Raw genomic sequence first — 20,707 nt, forward strand, 5'->3', positions numbered from 1 at the left:
GTATTTTTTTATGTCACATACCTCACCAGTCCACAAATACCATTATCAACGACTCAAGACTCATGACTCAACTGTGAGGTCTCATTGTGCAGCTTCAGGGAAATGAGGAGCTACGTCACAGCTGTCTGTAAGAAAAAAGGAAAAGAAGCGATGGACAGGACACGTGCGCTGACAGCCAGTCAGGCTACCAGCTGATTGTATACATTTTCAGCACTATGGACAGTTTGATTCTGCAGCTTCAGTGGACGGAGGAGGTATAAAAGGCTTGAGGCGTCGCTTATCCTGCACATCTTCACTGCTGTTCTACACAGCAACACCATGAGCCACAGAATGGACTTTGAATCGGGTTCTCCGCATAGGACAACTCAATCTGAGTATTCACGATACCAAACAAAACTGACTGGATACTCCACCGCATCGCAACAGACTTCAAGGATCTTTGAGGCGGCAGCCGCATCTCTGAACAGAGGCAATGCACTGCAGAAGAGAGAGTTCGGCTCGGTTCTGAGAGCATCGGAGAGCTTAGATGTAGGTGAACTGAAAACAAACGACAAAGAATTGCTCCATGGGCTGAATGACCGTTTTGCTGGGTTCATCGAAAAGGTACGTCATTTAGAGCATCAGAATCAATTGCTAGAGAGAGAAATTGAAGACATTAGGCAGAAGGCACAATCCCCTTCGTCTTTGGCACAGCAGTACGAACCGGAGCTCAGGGATCTGAGAAAACAAGTAAATGACATCACGCTTCAGAAGCGTCAGATTGAAATAGAACATCAGGACCTGGAGGAAGATGTCCTCAACTTGAGGGCAAAATATGACCAAGAGGCGTGTTACAGATCAGACGCTGAGAGCAACATTATAGTGCTGAAAAAGGACATCAACGACACATATTTGGCTAAGCTTCAGCTGGACAAGAAAGCCCAGTCAATGGTGGATGAGATACATTTCCTGAAGAAAAACCATGAGATTGAGGTGTCAGAGATGTTGGCCCAGATGCAAGAGACTCAGGTAAAGGTTGAAGCGCACCACTTTGGCAAGCCGGACATCACCGCAGCTCTCCGGGAGATCCGGGCGCAATTAGAAGGTCACGCCGTGTCCGACATCCAGCAAGCAGAGGAATGTTTCCGTGCCCAGTTTGCAAAGTTGACCAAAGCTGCTGAGACAAACAGAGAAGCACTGAAGGCGACCAAACAAGAGATCCAAGAGCACAAACGGCGCCTGCAGGGAAAGAACATTGAACTGGACTGTGCAAAAGGCACAAGAGAGGCACTGGCAAAGCAACTCGACGAGCTAGAGGACCGTCACAATGCGGAAATGGTTCATTACCAGGTACAGTATGCTGCGATTTATTGTGTAGGCCTACCTCTACCCACTGTACCTCAATCCAGTTAGCATTATAAATATTTATATCCGTATTTAAAGACTTATTTTGTATCAGTAGCCTACTAAGCTGATGCATCATTTGGGCCCACCCTCTAGGCTTACACTTACAGGAAGAAAAACTTTCTTCACCTTTTTATTAAAGGCCTAGGCCTAATAGTCTCAGCGGCTGATGAGAATGAACCCATGTCTTGATTGTTTTTATCCAGGATACTATCAGACAGCTGGAGAATGAGCTGAAAAATGCCAAACTTGACATGTCTGGTCACCTGCGGGAACACCAGGACCTGCTGAATGTGAACATGGCTTTGGATGTGGAGATCCTTTCCTTCAGGTAAAACTATAGCTCTGCATGTCTCATGTACAAATTACAATAATTCATAGTGACTTTCAAAGACAGTAAGAGACCACTATAACTACTATAGACGAAATAATAATAATACATGAACAAGAAAATAACACTTGACAACATGAAACTATTGATTTTATGACACTGTTTAATGAATAATTTAAATGAACAGACCATAGATGAATCATGATCTCACAATTCTACACTAATTTAATCAAACTTTATTTGTATACCACATTTCATACACAAAAGCAATACAATATGCTTTACAGGACAAATAAATAAATACAACTTTTATAAATGAAGACTTATCTCTCTCCATGTAGGCAACTCCTGGAGGGTGAGGAGAGTCGTCTGTCCACCATCTCTGACACCAACATCTCAATGCCATACACCTACCGCCAGTCCCCCGTCTACACTCTCCCGTGCCTGGCTCGGCAGGGGGGGCCCACCAGGAGAGCCGAGCCACAGAAGTTTGTGGAAGAGATCATCACAAAGACCATCAGAGAAGTGGAGATGTCTGAGTTTGAGGATACAAGGTCAGAGGAGACAGTTGGAGGAGAAGGAGCGTATCAGAGGAAGGGGGAGGAACTCGCCAAAACTGAGAGGGAAAGAAATGAGGAAAAGGAGGAGGAAGATAAGGCTGGTCTCTGTGAGGAGGCCCCAGAGAAAGAGGATGAAAAGGTGTCTGAAGATCAGCAGGTAGAAACATCCACGGAGCATGGAGATGGAGTTAGCCCTGCAGAGGCAGAAGAGGGTGATGAAGGAAAGGAGGAAACAGGGGATGAGCCAGATGCAGTTGAGAGGAAGGAGGACACTGTCAAACCTATACAGATTGAGGTTAAATCAGTTGAGGCCTCCAGTGATGAAGAAAAGGATCAACTTTACTCAGCAGAGGATATAGATAGTGAGAAAAAGGATGCAGAGGAGCAATTCCAAAAAGATGATCCCTCAAAACAAGAAGATTCACAAACCGAAGCTCCCATTGAGGATGAAATCTCAAAACAGCCCCAAAAATCGGATAGCCTAAAACAAAGTGCCTTAAAGGAGAAAAAAGAGCCTGACCTGAAAGAGGAGAGTGCCTCAGTAGAGGAACAGCAGGGTAGCAAAAAAGAGAGTCCATTAAAGGAAAGTCCATTAATAGAGAGCAAAGAGGTGGATCTGAAAGAGGACATAACTCCACTGCTAGAGCAGAAACCTGAGTTGGCCACTACCGACCTGAAGGAGCTCAAAGACACCGACCAGTCTACAGAGCCAGCGAGCACTGTTACAGTACAAGAGGAGGCTCTCCCTGTGCCCTCAGAGGAGACATCCACTGACAAGACATCCACTGAGGTCACAACAGAGATGAAAACCACTCTAACTAAAGCGATTTTGGAGCCTGTTAAGTCATCAGAGGACACCAAAGCACCAGAAATCCCAAGCACAACACCTGAAAAGGAGGAAAAGGCACCTCGTCCCACAGAACCAAAGGTGATCAGCAAGGATGAGAGATTCAAAACCACTGAAGAGGACAGTGTGAAAATAACAAAAGATGAAACAAAGGATGACAAAAGTTTGAAAGAATCTGCAACGTCCCCAAAACCAGACCTGACGGCCATTCCTAAAGACAAGGAGATGGAAAAGGCATCCAAGAGTCCTAAAAAGGAGAGCAAGGACTCACACAGCGTGGCGCCAGAGAGCAATACAACTCAGCCTGACAAAGCACAAGAAATTCCAAGCACACCTGAAAGGGAGGAAAAGGCACCCAAGAGTCCTGAAAAGGAGATGAGCCCAACAGAGCCAAAGGTGAGCAGCAAGGATGAGAGTGCAAAAATCACTGAACAGGAAACACCCAAGGGCAGTGTAAAGATAACAAAAGATGAAATAAAGGATGAGAACATTTTTAAAGAATCTGAGACTTCCCCAAAACCAGACCTGACGGCCATTCCTCAAGACGAGGAGATTAAAGAGATCAGCAGTGGAGACAAAGCGACAGCAGGTGCAGAGGAATTTATAATACCAGAGAAACATACAGCAGTTGCAGAGAGTAAGGACTCACACAGCATGGCACCAGAGAGCAATGCAACTCAAGAGGACAAAGCACAAGAAATTCCAAGCACACCTGAAAGGGAGGAAAAGGCACCCAAGAGTCCTGAAAAGGAGATGAGCCCAACAGAGCCAAAGGTGAGCAGCAAGGATGAGAGTGCAAAAATCACTGAAGAGGAAACACCCAAGGGCAGTGTAAAGATAACAAAAGATGAAACAAAGGATGACTTAGTCGTTGAGAAAAAGATGAAAGAATCTGAGACTTTACCAAAACCAGACCTGACAGCCATTGCTGAAGAGGATAAGATTAAAGAGACCAGCAGTGGAGACAAAGCGATGGCAGGTGTAGAGGAATCTATAATACTAGATAAAACTACTGCAGTTGAAGAGAGCAAGGACTCACACAGCGTGGCGCCAGAGAGCAATGCAACTCAGCGTGACAAAGCACAAGAAATTCCAAGCACACCTGAAAGGGAGGAAAAGGCACCTAGTCCCACAGAACCACAGGTGAGCAGCAAGGATGAGAGTGTAAAAATCACTGAACAGGAAACACCCAAGGGCAGTGTAAAGATAACAAAAGATGAAACAAAAGATGAGAACATTTTTAAAGAATCTGAGACTTCCCCAAAACCAGACCTGACGGCCATTCCTAAAGACGAGGAGATGGAAAAGGCACCCAAGAGTCCTGAAAAGGAGATGAGCCCAACAGAGCCAAAGGTGAGCAGCAAGGATGAGAGTGCAAAAATCACTGAAGAGGAAAAACCCAAGGGCAGTGTAAAGATAACAAAAGATGAAACAAAGGACGACTTAATAGCTGAGAAAAAGATGAAAGAATCTGAGACTTTACCAAAACCAGACCTGACAGCCATTGCTGAAGAGGATAAGATTAAAGAGACCAGCAGTGGAGACAAAGCGATGGCAGGTGTAGAGGAATCTATAATACTAGATAAAACTACTGCAGTTGAAGAGAGCAAGGACTCACACAGCGTGGCGCCAGAGAGCAATGCAACTCAGCGTGACAAAGCACAAGAAATTCCAAGCACACCTGAAAGGGAGGAAAAGGCACCTAGTCCCACAGAACCACAGGTGAGCAGCAAGGATGAGAGTGTAAAAATCACTGAACAGGAAACACCCAAGGGCAGTGTAAAGATAACAAAAGATGAAACAAAAGATGAGAACATTTTTAAAGAATCTGAGACTTCCCCAAAACCAGACCTGATGGCCATTCCTCAAGACGAGGAGATGGAAAAGGCACCCAAGAGTCCTGAAAAGGAGATGAGCCCAACAGAGCCAAAGGTGAGCAGCAAGGATGAGAGTGCAAAAATCACTGAAGAGGAAACACCCAAGTGCAGTGTAAAGATAACAAAAGATGAAACAAAGGACGACTTAATAGCTGAGAAAAAGATGAAAGAATCTGAGACTTTACCAAAACCAGACCTGACAGCCATTGCTGAAGAGGATAAGATTAAAGAGACCAGCAGTGGAGACAAAGCGATGGCAGGTGTAGAGGAATCTATAATACTAGATAAAACTACTGCAGTTGAAGAGAGCAAGGACTCACACAGCGTGGCGCCAGAGAGCACACCTGAAAGGAAGGAAAAGGCACCCAAGAGTCCTGAAAAGGAGATGAGTCCTAAAGAGCCAAAGGTGAGCAGCAAGGATGAGAGTGTAAAAATCACTGAACAGGAAACACCCAAGGGCAGTGTAAAGATAACAAAAGATGACTCAAAGGATGAGAACATTTTTAAGGAATCTGAGACTTGCCCAAAATCAGACCTGACGGCCATTCCTAAAGAGGAGGAGATTAAAGAGACCAGCAGTGGAGACAAAGCAGTGGAGACAGGTGCAGAGGAATTTATAATACCAGATAAAACTACTGCAGTTGCAAAGAGCAAGGGCTCATACAAGGTTACACCAGAAAGCAATATATCTCAGGAGAAATCAGAAGAGCCTGAGAAAGGTGATCCCAAAGATGTTCCTACAAAAACAGTGAGTGTCAAGACCAAGGAGTCTGAGGTACTCACTAAAAACCAAAAAGAGGCAAAACCTGAACATGTGGAAATGTCTATCACTAAGACATCACCATTGAAAGAGGATGTGTCAGCCATGGGTTTGAAAGAGAAGGCAGTTGATGAGAGGAAGACAGAGGAAGAAGAATTAAAAAGGTGAGCAAAGATGAGAAAATTGGGTCCAAAACGAAGGGGCAAGCTGAGCCAATCAAAGAGCAGAAAGCTGAGCCTAAAACCTCTGTCTTGAATAACCAGTTGGTGGATTGAGTTTTTTCTGAATAACAGCATGATTACCCCATGCCCTTAAATCAATATGAATCCTCTTTTGCAATTGCCTGGCCTTACTCAACTGAAAGTTGTTATGAATCACACATGCTTTATGCATTAATTCACTTCTGAGAAACGTGCTGTAATATTGAATGTAACAAATCAAATGCTGTATTTTCTTCTGCCCCACTGATGTGAATGGGGGTGTCTGGATGGCCTGTGAAATAAATGCAATTCAAAGAGCAGTTTCCAGCTGTTGTTACACCTATAAGCATGTTATTTTATCTATAGTATGCATTACATACACATTTGACTCTCACAGTAAAAACCTTACTTGTCAGCTTAGGTGAGTTAGGTTCAGCCTGCCACTCATAAAACTACAGTAGCCTATAACCATGTCTTTATTTATAGACATTTGCATCTAGTAAGGTGACCCTCTATCCAAATGACTTCAATTCATCAATTTTGTTATGGAGCACAATGAAAACCTGACACACTTCAAAGCTGACCCACTTCAATGTTTGACACACTTCAAAGCTGATACACTTCAGTGTTTGATTGACCTTGTTTCCCAAACGTCGCTCTCTACCCCTGCTAGTTACCAAGGTTTCCCATGTGATGTAGGCTAGTTCTTTTTTTCATATTTTCCACTTTTGTATCCCACTAAACATGGATTCATAAGGAATAAACTGTTGGGATATAATGGTGGAAACTCTGTAAAGTACATGTGTTACAGGTGCAATGTGAATGCACTGTTACATTAAGTCGATTCACTTTGAGTTTTGACACCCAGTGTAATTTCATGCATTTAAATATGCTGTTTTTATCTTGTTGTTTTAAAACATTTTCTTTTTTAGATAATTCACATGGTTGTAATGAAATCCCTTAATTTTTAGCACATTTGATCCAAGTTTAGAATATTTTCTCCTGTCAACTTGTGGTGTCAGGGTAATGGTCAAGGGTCAAGTTAGCAGGCTTGTATCCCCCAGATGAGTGCCTACTGTGAATAAGCATCATAAGCATTTTCCCACTTCCTGAGATGAATTCCGAATATCAATTCTATTTGGTTGCAATTGAAGTGTTTGTCTATATATTCTATTTGACCTGACATGGATCTTGTTTGTTTAGAATGTTGATGTTGATCGCAGACTATGATAAGGGTTGAGGTTAAGTTGCTAGCTTAAGAGCTTTTTAGAGCTTGCATCCTTACTGTAGTTACTGTACCAGCTACTGTGTTTGGTTTACCAGATACTGTAATAGGCTATATGGTTACATGTTGATGTATGTAATACTGTTATGAGATAATTTAGTCTAGATCTACCACTCCATGGTGAAACCTAAATCTATCAACCAGTAGCCTTTAGGCCTAGCCTACAATAAACTCCTGTGCTCACATCAGCTTGCCATAATGACCCCAGTGTTGGAAGCTGGAATGTGGAATCTTTAGAAGAGGAAAAATTCATTTCCTGCCCAAAAATTCAACAAACAAGAGCCTGCCCAAAGGGTGTAGCACTTGACACACCCCTTATTCATACACATGTCAGTGAACATTACTTAACACATTCAGAAGAGAGGGCTTTTGGAAACGCTGGCAGAAGATGTTCAATTTCTTTTTTATTGGATCAGCAGAGGTTACAATGTGCAAGGCCAGAATTTAGAGACCAAACAAATAACAAAGACAAGCCATCAGATAGGGATTTCCTCATAATCCAACAAACAGTCAAGAAAATATTAACATGTAAGCAGTGTTTAAATATAGCACTGCATATACACTATTTTAAAGTTATGGATTTTAATGTAAAATACAATGCTTTCAATCTGGTTGGTTGCACACTACACATGACAATCTAGATTCAATCCGTTAGAAGATTAAACTTAATCTGCTCTTGGCAAAATACAGCAGAAAAATATGAGATGTAAGCAGTAAACCCAACATAATGTCTAATGTCTCAGCCTCAAGGGTGTATTTGGTAACCTTTCGGTGCTGTGCCTGTTTTCATTGAAATTAAGCTTTCCTGTAGCATTATGCATGCATTGCATTGCCCGTATGACTACTGCACTATAAAAGTGAAGGTATACAGCAAACAAATGTTATGGAATCTCAGACGATGCTGAACTCGCAGACTGAGGCTTTCTCAGCACGACAGCTCTCGTCAAACCACTTCCCATTGGCTGTACTGGAGAGGATGGCACAGTTGTGGCCACGCCCCCCGTCTGGCTGGTGGGTGACATCAGTCTCCCAGTTCTTGAAGCGCAGGCTGGTGCCTGAATGGTCGACCCAGATGCCCTCAGTGGCTATGTCGTTGATGGCCAACCAGATGGGTTCCCCAGGGCCGATGCTGCGGCGTACGTAGTCGTAGAGCTGGTCGTTCTCGTCGCCTGTCAGAGGGATGCTGAGGGCGCCTCCTTTAGCTATGCAGTCTTCATTGGCTACATGGTGGGTCTTCTTGACTGGATCAGCCAGGATACACTTGCCCTGGATCTTGGTGCCTTTCAGGCAAACTGGAGGAATAGTGAACATGAAGTTAGATTTGGTCTTATTGCAATACCTTCCACATTATTATTTTCACAGATAACCTAACAAACAAGTACAGTAGTTAGAGGTTTGGGTTCTAAGATTATAAGCATCCCCCATGAATGCCCCATCAATAAGTCAGATTCAATAATTTCTCTCACTGTGAAGACCTTCCTTGTGATAACACAACTTCCCTTGACTAATGTGAAACATCTGTGCCTGAGATTCTGAGGCACAGGTGCTCCCCATGTGTGGTGGTCTCTGTGACATCACTCACACAACACCACATTTCTAACTTCTTTCTGACTTCTTTAGATAAGGACAGAATCTATACCTGTTTGTAAGGCTTGCTGCTCTTTCAACAGATTCAGCTCCAGCACAATGTCATCAATCTGTTTCTTCAGCTCCTCAAAAGCAGCATTGCTGACAGCCTCTAAACGTTGAGGAAATTGGATCAAAAAGCACAAAGATAAAAAAACAAGTTAAGACATGTCCATTTTATGAACTATTGTTACTCTCCAAAATAACAGTTAACTTGATCTGATATATTTTCTCTTTGCTTTAAGCATCGCTATTCAAGGAGTCATTTGATGGATTAAATGCGTCAGCAGAAAAGCATTTATTTTTACTTGTAAGAAACTATGCAATGAGCAATTGTGTCTATTTTGTCTGTGGGCTATAGCCTACTGCAGAACATGGCTGTTTATACAATTTATATTTACAGAAGTTTCTAGGTAAGAGTCCTACCTTTTTTCCTGTCATTTTTCTTCGAGGAGCTTTGTTGGAAGGTAGAGTGCGCGAGAAGGAGAAGGCACAAGAACAGACGCACACCTCTGATATCCATGGTGTTCGGAGTATATTCCACTCAAAGAATATTTACACTGTATATTTCTACAACAAGACAGGAAAAACACCGTTTCGCTTCTGCAACAGTATGCCGATGGTGCCGCGCAAAATAACTAAATGGGTTGTGTGTGTGTGTGTGTGTGTGTGTGTGTGTGTGTGTGTGTGTGTGTGTGTGTGTGTGTGTGTGTGTGTGTGTGTGTGTGTGTGTGTGTGTGCGTGTGCGTGCCAAACACAGGCTGTGGTATTTTACGCACTTCAATTGGCGGTGCGGTGTTGAATGTGGAAATCTTATCTTGATGAGAACAAAATGTTTTTCAGATTCAATCCGCCATCGAAGCAGTGTGACATTAGTTCCATGGACCATGTTTTTTCAGGTTACCCATTTGTCTTTGTTAGGTTTCTTATTACTCCTTCTGGCCAATAATTGTATGTCAATGCTATTCATATTCTACTCACCAGTGTGTTTTTCTATGTATAATATCACAATTATCTAATAACCAGCGTCAGTATTGCATTTCATATAGGCATAACTGTACAACAACAACAACAACAACAACAACAACAACAACAACAACAACAACAACAATGTAAGTATTACAAATATAGGCATAGCATTTCTTTAATACACTTAGATAGCATGCTCTTCACAGTCCTCAGCTGCAATTGAGCTGTGTAGCATACAAGCTTCTCTGTGTTCCTGGCTGGAGTTGAGAGAGTGTGTGTTTCCTCTGTTCAGTGCTATAGCCTGTGGTCCAGAGGTCAGTTTGGGAGTTCTTCCAGACTCTCCATCTGGCTTCCCTCAGCAGGCTGGATCAGGTTCTGCTGACACGTAGCAGATCTTACATAATCAATCAAGAGTGTGTGTTGAACTGTGTGTTGGTGTTTTTATTCAGTTTGTATTCTGTGTGTCCCATATGTGTGGGCTGATTTATACTAAATGGTCTATACTGGCACAACAGCACCAGATGAGAGGATCTGTCTCTCTCACATATGCACCACCCTTCATGTCCTTCTCCCCAGCAGGGGAGGCTGGTGGAGGTAGAAATCGGAGGACAGGCTCATTTTAATGCATGGAATGGAGTGAGGAATGCAATCAAACACATGTATAATATCAAATACATTGGAAGACCTATAGCAGACATTTGGACATGCAGGAGAAGAGGTCTGGCTATAGAACAGTGGAGGCTGGTGGAGGTAGAAAGGTAGACAGGCACATTGTAATGCATGGAATTGAATGAGGAATGGTATCAAACACACGTGGTTTATGTGGGAATTGTGACAAATAATTGAACAAGCCTAGAGTTGTGTCTTTCAGAAGGAAACGGTCATCCAGACACTGTAGAGCTTGGCTGCCACCTATTGCTTATATGTGGTGACTGCTTAAAAAGCATTGAACTGGGGTGAAAAAACAACAGTTTGAACAATTGCTCCAAAATGAAAACTGTGTAAATACACTAATGGCTTAAGGGTCTAGATGTACTTATAAAGCTTAATCAAATTCACATCCAATAAATTAGTTATTTGTTCCTGATTATAGATAACAGATGGGGCTTAGGCAATAAGCAATTACTCTGACTAATTGACACTGCAATTAAATAAATAGAGAGACACAATCTGATACGTGTAAAGCTTTGACATAATTAATTTATTTGAAATAAAATATATACAAAATAAATAAATAGTGTAGCAGATAAGTAGCTCAGTAGAATAACATCTTCATTAAAAATAAGTCATTCACAATGTACAAAAATTCAGGCAATGACAAAGGCAGCTTCATATCTTGTGTATATAAATATAACAATGCCCGTATAATGTTCAGCTTTGTCTGCTGAGGTCCTCACAGACTGGGCAGGTCTGGGCTGGTGCCTCTGATTCAGGGCTTCAGTCACTGACTCTGAGAACCAGAAAGGCTTACGCATTCAAATAGAAAGAATCCATTCTACTCATTCTATTTCTATGGGCCTGCGGTAGGCTATAGACAGTATTTGGGTCAAATGCTGTTATTCACTCAAATGCATAGTTAGTTATCAGTGCATCAATCATTACAGTTCTGACAAATCTTTTTTCTGACATGTAACACATTCTCTTCTGTGTAATAACAATGGTAGGCTACTACTATAGTATACCGCTAGGATGATCCCAAAATATACTGACGTACATTACTGTACTATTGGACCAAATGGGATGCTGAGCTGAACAGAATAATATTTGTATTCATTGTCAGTAAAATGTAGTTGATTAAATGATGCATTTGAGTCTATTCTGATATCCCTGATGTTACAGCTGATCCTGAGCCATGCTAGCTCAACTGGAAGACTTTTGGATGGGGCTTATTGAATGAGGACACAACCCTATGGATAAGTAGCTTCATATCCGCCATATCCAAAATCTACTAGGTATAGTCTGAACTTGAGTTAATGCGTCTTTCTTAAATGACTTGATTCTGTATTTCACACTGCACTTAATGTAAAAACACTCAAACAATAATAAAAAAAAGAAATGCGGGTTGGCAAGTACGCTGGGTTTGTTTGTGAAATCACCATGCTCAACAAAAAGGAATTATACTGTAACAGCGTCAGGTATGAAACACAAACAGGAGCAACTTGAGGTAAAATACCATGCGTTAAAAATAATAATAAATTAAGTGTGCTTATGTTCTTAAAAAGAAGTTACACAGTGAGAGAGTCCTCTTCATCTTGCTTGTTGACATGGAAAGCAAATCCCTCAGTTCAAGAGTCCCCGGAACGAGTGTTGTCCCTCCAGTCTACGTTGGGCAAAGCACTGGGAGAGACAAGGAAGATGTGAGTTAGCGTGGCTGAGACCAGTTATGACTGCCTGGGTGATGCTTTACACTGGGACCACAGTTGGACTGGTGGAGAACAGATAGATAGAGATAGAAATTGAGAAAAAAGAGAACGAAATAGTAAGAAATACTGTACAATAAATAATAACCATTTTATAAAGTACTGTAGATAGGTTTGATTTGATCCAAAACACATATAGTAGCTGAAGGATATCCAAACACATAATCACAATTGACACAGTGACCAAACACACCAAATGAAGCAACAAAGCCATTTAGTGAGGCAACGGGTTGAAGAGAAATACTCTGGCAGGGTTGTGAGGGAGTGGCATTTTCCAAGAATGTTTTAGGGGTAGGAGAATCTGTGATGCCTATTTTGTGATGCTTGGGGAAGTGGAAAGGTTTGCAAATCAAGGTTACAGGTGAGGGCTAACTTTGTAAGCCCAGGGTGAGCAGCACAGGAGAGTCTACCATACCCTACTGACAGTAGTGTAACAGTTACAGTGAGGGGGCATGGTGATAGTAAGTACACAGGGACAGGGTGGGGTTGCACTACAGCTCAGTGACCACAAGGAGGCACACTCCCGCAGTGAACTACACCACCAACCACACAGTGCACAAGGTGCGTGAATGTGTGTCACAAACCTCTCTGTCCATCGCTCTCACACCAGAGCTAGCAAGTACAGTGCAGCAAGAAGATGAGTAGAACATAAAGAATGGAGAGACAAGTAAAAGAAAGTAATGAAGGAAGGAAGAAGGAGATCAAGTGTCCTCTCTCATACACACAAAAAAGAAAGGACGCAACAACTCACATAGTAAATAGTAGTATAACTTAAAATCATGATTATTGTCATGATATATATATAAATATAATGTTGTCTAGAGGACAACAGTAGCATCATCATTTTGGCTAAACTGGACTGAAATAAAACAAAGTTCTCTCCTGTTAAAAGCTTTCCAAGGAAAGAAAAAGAAAACAGAAATAGGGTTATCTTTCTTTCCAATTGGTATGTCCATTGGTATGTTTTCTTTCATTGTGTCTCCCTACCCATATTTAAAAAAAATATATATAATTATGATAACATACTGGGTTGTGAAACTCAGTTGTACAATCTTTCACTTTGTGACATCCAAAAGAAAAAAGAAAAAAGAAAAGCTTCCCAAGGAAAGACTGAGTATATTCACCTTTAAGTATGTAGTCTGTCAGGAGGCTGGGCACCTTGTCACTGTCGTCTCGCATAGCTTGGAGAACTGCAGCAGGACCACAAACAAATAAACAAACAAACAAACACCATCAGATACATGAGATGACCGTCAACACTAACACTCAACGTAGACGGTGTTACCACTGGTCCACACACTACATATAACGTATGAGAAATATCAACAACATGTATACATTGGGTGAACTATCGCTTTAACAACTCCACTCTCCAAACTGCACAAGTGGGTCTTGGTTCAGGATCTGAGGTTGCAGGTGACACTCACTCTTGGTGAGGATCTGAAGGTCTTCCAACGATGGAGGACCTCCTTTCTTCTCATAGGGAATGACTGTGGTCAGGTACTACAGTTGGACAGACCATGAGAGAGAAACTGCTACATTAGATGATGAAATCAGATACAAGACAATCATAAAGCAATAAACTTGATACCATTGATAAAGCCTCCTTTGTCTATAAAGATATGGACAGGGTTAGGGTTAGCTATTTCTCAAAAAGAGGTGACACAATGACTGTGGATGGATATTGATTGATATTGGGTCTCAAGCTTATAGCAGGAACAACACCAGATCCAGAAGTTTAGTAGGTTTCTCCTCCTGAGACAGGAAAGAAAGGATGGAGACTGAACAAGGAGAATAGAACAGACAGCAGGGAGAAAAGAGAAATATAGGCACCTGTCTTTCAAGGCCCCCGCTCCCAAAAGTTTGGCGGAAGCCATTTTGGATTGCAGAGGAGAGTCCCTCCATGCTGAAGCGCTGGAGAGGAAGGAAGCGAAGCAGAGAAACAGGAAGTGAGGAGGCAAAAAACAGGAAACCAGTGGAGGAAGACAGAAGGATATAGTATAAGAAAAACAGAGCTAGGATTTAAGTTGTTAAAAGAGTATAAGAGGGCATAAAAGGTGCAAGAGATGAAGAGGTTGCTGTATTATGGGGTTCAAACAAGCCACAAATGCTACATAAACGGTCCATTCTGAATCCAGCATTTTAAGCATGAGGCTGTTTTAATGCACAGGTCTCAGGTCTCGCACAGGTCTCAGGTGTGTATGTGTCCGAGTGTGTGTGTGTGTGTGTGTGTGTGTGTGTGAAAGGGAATGTGTGTGAGTGTGCCTGCATGCTTGTGTGTGTTTAGGCTTACTGTACAGCACATAAGAGAGTGCTACTCACAGATCCTAGTGACTGCGTCCTCTCTCTGGCTTGCGGTGTCCCCGCCCCACTCTTGAGTTTCTTCTTCTTCTTCAGTAGCTCTCGGTGTTCCTTCTGACGGTTCTGCACGTCGATGAGGACAGAGATGAAGCTGTTCTTCACCTCCTTCTCAAAGTCCAGCTCGTCTCTGAGGGCCAGGTGCTGGATCAGCTCCTCAGAGAACCTCCTGATTGCTGTCTCCACGTCCTCCAGCAGCTCGTTCAGCTCCGCTACACACAGGCTCCTCACACCTGCACACACACACACACACACACACACACACACACACACACACACACACACACACACACACACACACACACACACCCACACACACACAGATCCATGGAACAGACACACACACACACACACACACACACACACACACACACACATACACACACACACACACACACACACACACACACATACATACACACACACACACACAGGATAAATGTATATAATATTTAGTTAAACTATAGCTAGGTCATAGAAACAGTCATAGTCCATACACAGACACAGACACAGACACAGACACAGACACAGACAGTCAGAGAGACAGACAGACAGACAGGGGTGAAGAGGGAGATATGGAGGTAGGGAGATTAAAATAGAGAGGAAGAGACACACGCATGGATGCACACACACACACACACTCCTGCGAAGTGGGTACTCACGCTCCTCATAGCAGTGGCTGTTGCTGGAGCGTTGGATGTCCAGAGAGAGCATGGAGAGGTCTGACTGTGAAGGATTCTGCCGTGCATCCAGGTCTGGAGAGTCCTGCATCATCTCCTCGATCTCCTCAATAACCTACAACAACACACACACACGCACGCACGCGCACGCACGCACGCACGCACGCACGCACGCACGCACGCACGCACACACACACACACACACACACACACACACACACACACACACACACACACTAGAGCTATCAGCTAGAGACACCAAAACAACACACTGAACACAGCATACATCATTCAACTCTGTCCATCTGTCTCCTCAGGAAAAAAAACACGAGTGTATGATTGCCGATATCAATCAATTAATCACATTTTATTTCGTACTGAGCTCTTTACAAAACTGTTTTGTCACAAAGACTCCCATGGAGCAAGCAGAGACCCACTCCCCCACCCCACCCCACCCCACACGTCTCACCTGTTCTGCGGTGAAGAGGGGTTCGTCGTTGAGGCAGGAGACGATGATGGTGTGCATATCCATCTGTTCCCTCAGCTCTTCATCATCAGACAGCTCCAGAGTTACATCATCCCCCCTCTGACGGGACGGGACAGAACAGGGCCGAGGGGGGAGGGGATTTAATCAAAACTAAATCCTGTGGCATGGGCCTGGCACAATGCATTTAGAAATTCAGACTGAAGAGAGAGATTTAAACAGGCAGACAAAGAGGGAGGGAGGGAGTGAATGAGCGGAGAGAAAAGAGATAAGGAAAGAAAGAAAGAGAGAGTAGAGAGAGAAAGAGAGACACACACACACACACACACACACACTCACACACACACACTCACACACACACACACACACACACCTAACTCACAGGTTTGTGGTCCAGGTTGAGTGTGGGGAGGTGGAGAGAACGCGTCCGAGACTGCTTCCAGTCCACTGGCATCACGTTGCCATAGTTATCTGTCAGAGCATTCCAGATCCTTTAGGAAAATGAGAAAACACAAAAGTTAAACTTGTCTGTCTGAATTTCCTCAGCCTCAAACGAAACTCACTCTTACATAACTGAAGAGATCCATAAATAGATCACAACTTGTAGAGGGGTGGCTGTCAAGTATGAATACTGATGAAGTACATTGGTCGTTTTCAGCTTAGACAAGAGAGACACTACATTGATAATGTACTGTAGTCTGTAGAGGATAGGAACACTGATCTATTTAGATCATGGGATAGGAGTCTCAGAATAGGACACACTTCTACATTGGTGGTGAATGAGGAACAGATGCCACAAATTTCTTAGAAAAAATGTAATCAGACCATACAGTTTTGAAAATAAAACCCAGAGTAAGACTGAGGGCTAATCCCCCAGCTGTGCAGAGAGCTAGGACTGTTGAAAACACGCCTACAACTGCTGCACTAAGATGGACTTAAAACACTTTCAGGGGGAAAGGGTAAGACTGTAATAACACATACATTACCCCAAGCGAAGAAAAAGTATACTAAGTAAACTATCATTTTTTTGAGCAATCTGGGATTCACCCTGCCACTTTTTTGGTAAACAGCTGAGGGTTAGGGCTAGAGAATTGTAACCACTCTCAAATTCATAGACGGAGCTTTGGATGCAAGGACTGATAATACATGAGATCAAATAAGGTGTACTTTTTATAGGTATACTGAAATACATTTTTTGTTAAATGAAGTTCAAGTATACTTTCAGAAAGAATACAAGTAGTATTCTTTTCAAGGGATCAAAATAAAGTGTACTTTTTTAAGTATGCTAAAATACAGATTCATTTACATTCCAGTTAAATACAGTTCTTATAAATATACTAACATTTAACTGTAAGTATATTGAGCTTAAGTATATTTATTTAAAGTATAGGAAAATACAACTTAATGGCATATACATTTGAAGTATACTTTTAAATAATATATTTAAATGCATAGTCAATACATTTAAAGCATACTTTAAATATGTATAGATAAATAGGAATAGCCTACACTTGAAACATACTTTTCATAGTTAAATTATATTTCTAATACACTTAAGTGGGCTATCATTTTGGCTTGGGACTATGTAATAACACACAAGTAGGTCAGTGGTAGTTGGAAAAGCATGTTGCTCATGACACACCTTAATCTGTCTAAGAGGCTAAAGAGGAGACTGGTAGATGTGAACTATCATATCATAGTGGCTACAGTTCAGTACTCATATCTAGTTGGGTCGAAATCCGAATTTACATGTCAGAAATATGCTACTTGAATCTTTGGGGGAATAAAATAATAATAATACCTTTATGTGTACCTTTCTAAACAAGGTTACAAAGTGCTACTAAACAAGAGAAGAGATCATAGAAATAGATCAGCATAAGTGAAATTCCAGACAGAAAGAAAGCCACATTCAAATAATAAATATCATTAAGAATCAGGCAAGTCATTGAAATCAAATAAAACTAATTAACACTACAACTTAAAATTAAGACTAATATAATTATATTTCAAATAATAGACAACATAACACAATAATAATTACACATCTAAATACATTAACAAAAATGTAATGCAAGTTTGAAGAGATTTGAACACTGCTGGTGGTAACCTGTTGCAAAAAAAAAAGGATGATGTCATCTAATATTTATTGATGAAGAGGTAATCACGTGACTAATGATAACCCACTTTTGGTTGGCCTGGATAGAAGCTGCGCAGATGCACTAATCTTTATATCATAAGATATCATCAGTCTTTTGCCCGGTTTATGGATGTTGAGGTGATGTGTAGATCAGATCATGTGCGCAGCGCCCGGCTCAAGCCGACCCTTGTTGAAAAAGCACAGTGAGCTCTGTGCCATTGTATTAGTTATCTCTCTACTTCAGGCTACATCACTGAAAGTATTGACACAATGAGGTCACGATGCTAAATCCAAACGCGCTACTACAATCGTGAACATGATTAGGCACTGCCACCGATGTCTTTGTCTTTTAATTCACAAATCCGGATTAGGGACAACGCTATTGTCATCTTCCAGGCTCTCTGGATTCAGACTGCCTATATGTAGGCCTATGTCAAATCTCGTAGGGAATAAATCATGCCGTAAGATATTGGTTAGTCCATGCATCAACCGTCAGTTTCCATCTATTGACATCATTTTGTTGGATGAAATATAAGTGTGGCGAGCAAGGAGGGCACTTGGAATATGATACAATGTTACAACGGAAGAACGGTCTTGTTACAATGTAAACATAGGGGCAAACTTTGACCACGAGTCAATGTGCATATACTTACTCGTCGCACTTCAACACTGTATCCTCGGTGATAAGGTTTACAGGCGCAATATTGTCTGTTTTGGTATTAAAATTTCGGAAGCACACTGTCAACTTCTCGTCAAAATCATTCACCAGATCCTCCATCGACTTGAAACTGCCTATCTCGTCCGAAAAGCTTTTGTTGAGCTCGGGTAGATCCTCTAGAACCCCTGTCATCTCCTCGACGATCAAATTCACCCGGTCCATTCGAATCGCCTGGTCAGGAACCGTTTTAAATTGGTTAAAATCGTGCCACTCATCGTCGAACTGCGCAAGGGGCGCCGCCATGGCTGCCGCGCGGAACGGAACACCCTATGCGCTTCTGATGAATGATGTATGCGGCTGGAATGTCAGGCCGCCAGCATCCTCCTGTGGGAGCAGTCTCCCTCTCGGCCGGTCCGATTACATCGCCGGGCTCCCTCTCCTATGTCCTAAAACTTCAGTGCTAGCAGATCTTTAAATACCGGATAGGTGTGAACAAAAGCCTTTAAATAGGCCTATCCTTAGGGACTCTGCAGGGGCCCATCATTACCATTCCAGCCCCTTCAGATGAGCAATCACTGATGGTGTAGTGGGGGAGGGAGGATCCTGGGGTTGTTTTTGGACCAAGCGTAGGCCCCCAACTCACCCATCTCTCTCTCTCTCTCTCTCTCTCTCTCTCTCTCTCACACACACACACACACACACACACACACACACACACACACACACACACACACACAACACTCAAGCACACATAGACTACAGAATGTCAGGAGAACATTTATATTTAAGTTTATTTCACAAGATATCAGCCCAACTGATACAACTATATTTATTATTAATTCTGAACTTTATTATAAGCAATTGTTTGTATTCTTATATAACCCAGGGTATGGAATTATAATTAAAATAGTGTGTGTGATATATGCAATTTAAATATGCAATCATCAAAGAACACTGAATAGTTCAGGGACCATGTTTGCATATATTCTGGACCAGGGCCTTTTTGTTCTGGTACTACAGGACCACAAAGTGACACTCCAGCTCCTGAAATAGAACTCATAATAAAAAGTGGAATGGATAATGTTCACTTGAGCAACACATGTAGGCTGTAAATGTCTGATGCTACTGTATATAACATTAAATGTTATCAACAATACCTTATCTTTCCCCAGTGCATTGACTGTCGTACAATCCTCTTTCAATCCTCACAATCCTCTCTCCCTTTCTACAACTGGTCAGACCAAGCTTTGCATCCAAAATGAATTCCTTGCCAATTATAACCTATTTGATAACAAGACACATTTGAGAGCACTTCTATTCTGTGACAATCATTCATCACATAACAATATAGGCTGCTATCAGTTGAAAGGTGACTACTTCACAGCATCTTATAGTACAAATCCTGGTTAGTTCACCTGAAGCTGTTTGAACTTGAAGTCAAGGACTTTGTAGAGAGACTCCTCATTGGATTTATGGTGGAATGAGTCAAGAGCGAAGTCTTATTCCCAAGCCTTTGTGATTCAGTCAAGTCCTCTCCCTGCTCCCTCCTCCCAGTATGCATTATGGATTCATAGAGAAAGGGGTTGCAGGACGTTATAGCAAACAATGCTATCACAGTCTGATATTTGTACAATTGTAGCAGGCATGCATTGATAAGAGTGCAACAATGGCATTCATGCTGCTTTTAGGGGTGAGAAAGGGAAGGAAACTGATATGGAGATAATGAATAAGGCACTATTCATGAGTGTAAACAAAGGCATTTTTACTTCAAAATGCTGTGAATAAGCTTGACAACATATATGATAATATACATTTGGAAATGTATATTATATTGTCATAACAGTCAGCTTTCCCTTTTTCCCCATCTCAAACTTCTAATTTGAAACCCAGTTTGCATACTTAACAATTTACTTACTTACATACTTACAAACAATACTCAGTTGTTAACATCTACTCATATGAGAACCAATATCAATATCTTACATTGTGTTTTGTTGCAACAGACATTTTGCTCACTGGCTCAGTCTCCTCACCACTCTTATGAGTATCTACTCTACTAGCTAACTCTACACTCCACAATATGAAGCACGCAATATGATCACCTCCACTCAGATATGGAATTATTCAAAAAG

At 42.0% G+C, this 20,707-nt stretch overlaps 2 protein-coding genes across 2 annotated transcripts; both read right to left on the bottom strand.

Moving 5' to 3' along the window:
• Positions 1 to 7,629: 7,629 nt before the first annotated feature.
• clec3ba (C-type lectin domain family 3, member Ba) lies at positions 7,630 to 9,520 on the bottom strand. The gene is made up of 3 exons (XM_083679365.1): positions 9,296 to 9,520; positions 8,883 to 8,981; positions 7,630 to 8,535 (listed from the first exon to the last, which is right to left on the bottom strand). The coding sequence occupies exons 1-3, from the start codon at positions 9,390 to 9,392 to the stop codon at positions 8,135 to 8,137; spliced, it is 597 nt and encodes a 198-aa protein (XP_083535491.1). The 5' UTR covers positions 9,393 to 9,520; the 3' UTR covers positions 7,630 to 8,134.
• Positions 9,521 to 11,089: 1,569 nt separating this feature from the next.
• Positions 11,090 to 18,878, bottom strand: fez2a (fasciculation and elongation protein zeta 2a; the record flags this gene model as incomplete). Its single annotated transcript, XM_083678381.1, has 8 exons — positions 11,090 to 12,175; positions 13,383 to 13,448; positions 13,686 to 13,761; positions 14,581 to 14,849; positions 15,279 to 15,411; positions 15,766 to 15,882; positions 16,163 to 16,271; positions 18,571 to 18,878. 8 exons carry the CDS (start codon positions 18,876 to 18,878, stop codon positions 12,159 to 12,161), a joined length of 1,095 nt encoding a protein of 364 aa, XP_083534507.1. The 3' UTR covers positions 11,090 to 12,158.
• Positions 18,879 to 20,707: the final 1,829 nt, after the last annotated feature.

The sequence above is a fragment of the Argentina silus genome (assembly GCF_951799395.1).
Source record: "Argentina silus genome assembly, chromosome: 10".
Lineage (NCBI taxonomy): Eukaryota > Metazoa > Chordata > Actinopteri > Argentiniformes > Argentinidae > Argentina > Argentina silus.

Coding starts and splice junctions, on each gene's coding strand:
- clec3ba (XM_083679365.1), bottom strand. CDS start 9,392: ATGGATATCAGAGGTGTGCGTCTGTTCTTGTGCCTTCTCCTTCTCGCG. Junction 8,982..9,295: donor GAAAAATGACAGGAAAAAAG/GTAGGACTCTTA, acceptor CTCAACGTTTAG/AGGCTGTCAGCAATGCTGCT. Junction 8,536..8,882: donor GCAGCAAGCCTTACAAACAG/GTATAGATTCTG, acceptor CTATTCCTCCAG/TTTGCCTGAAAGGCACCAAG.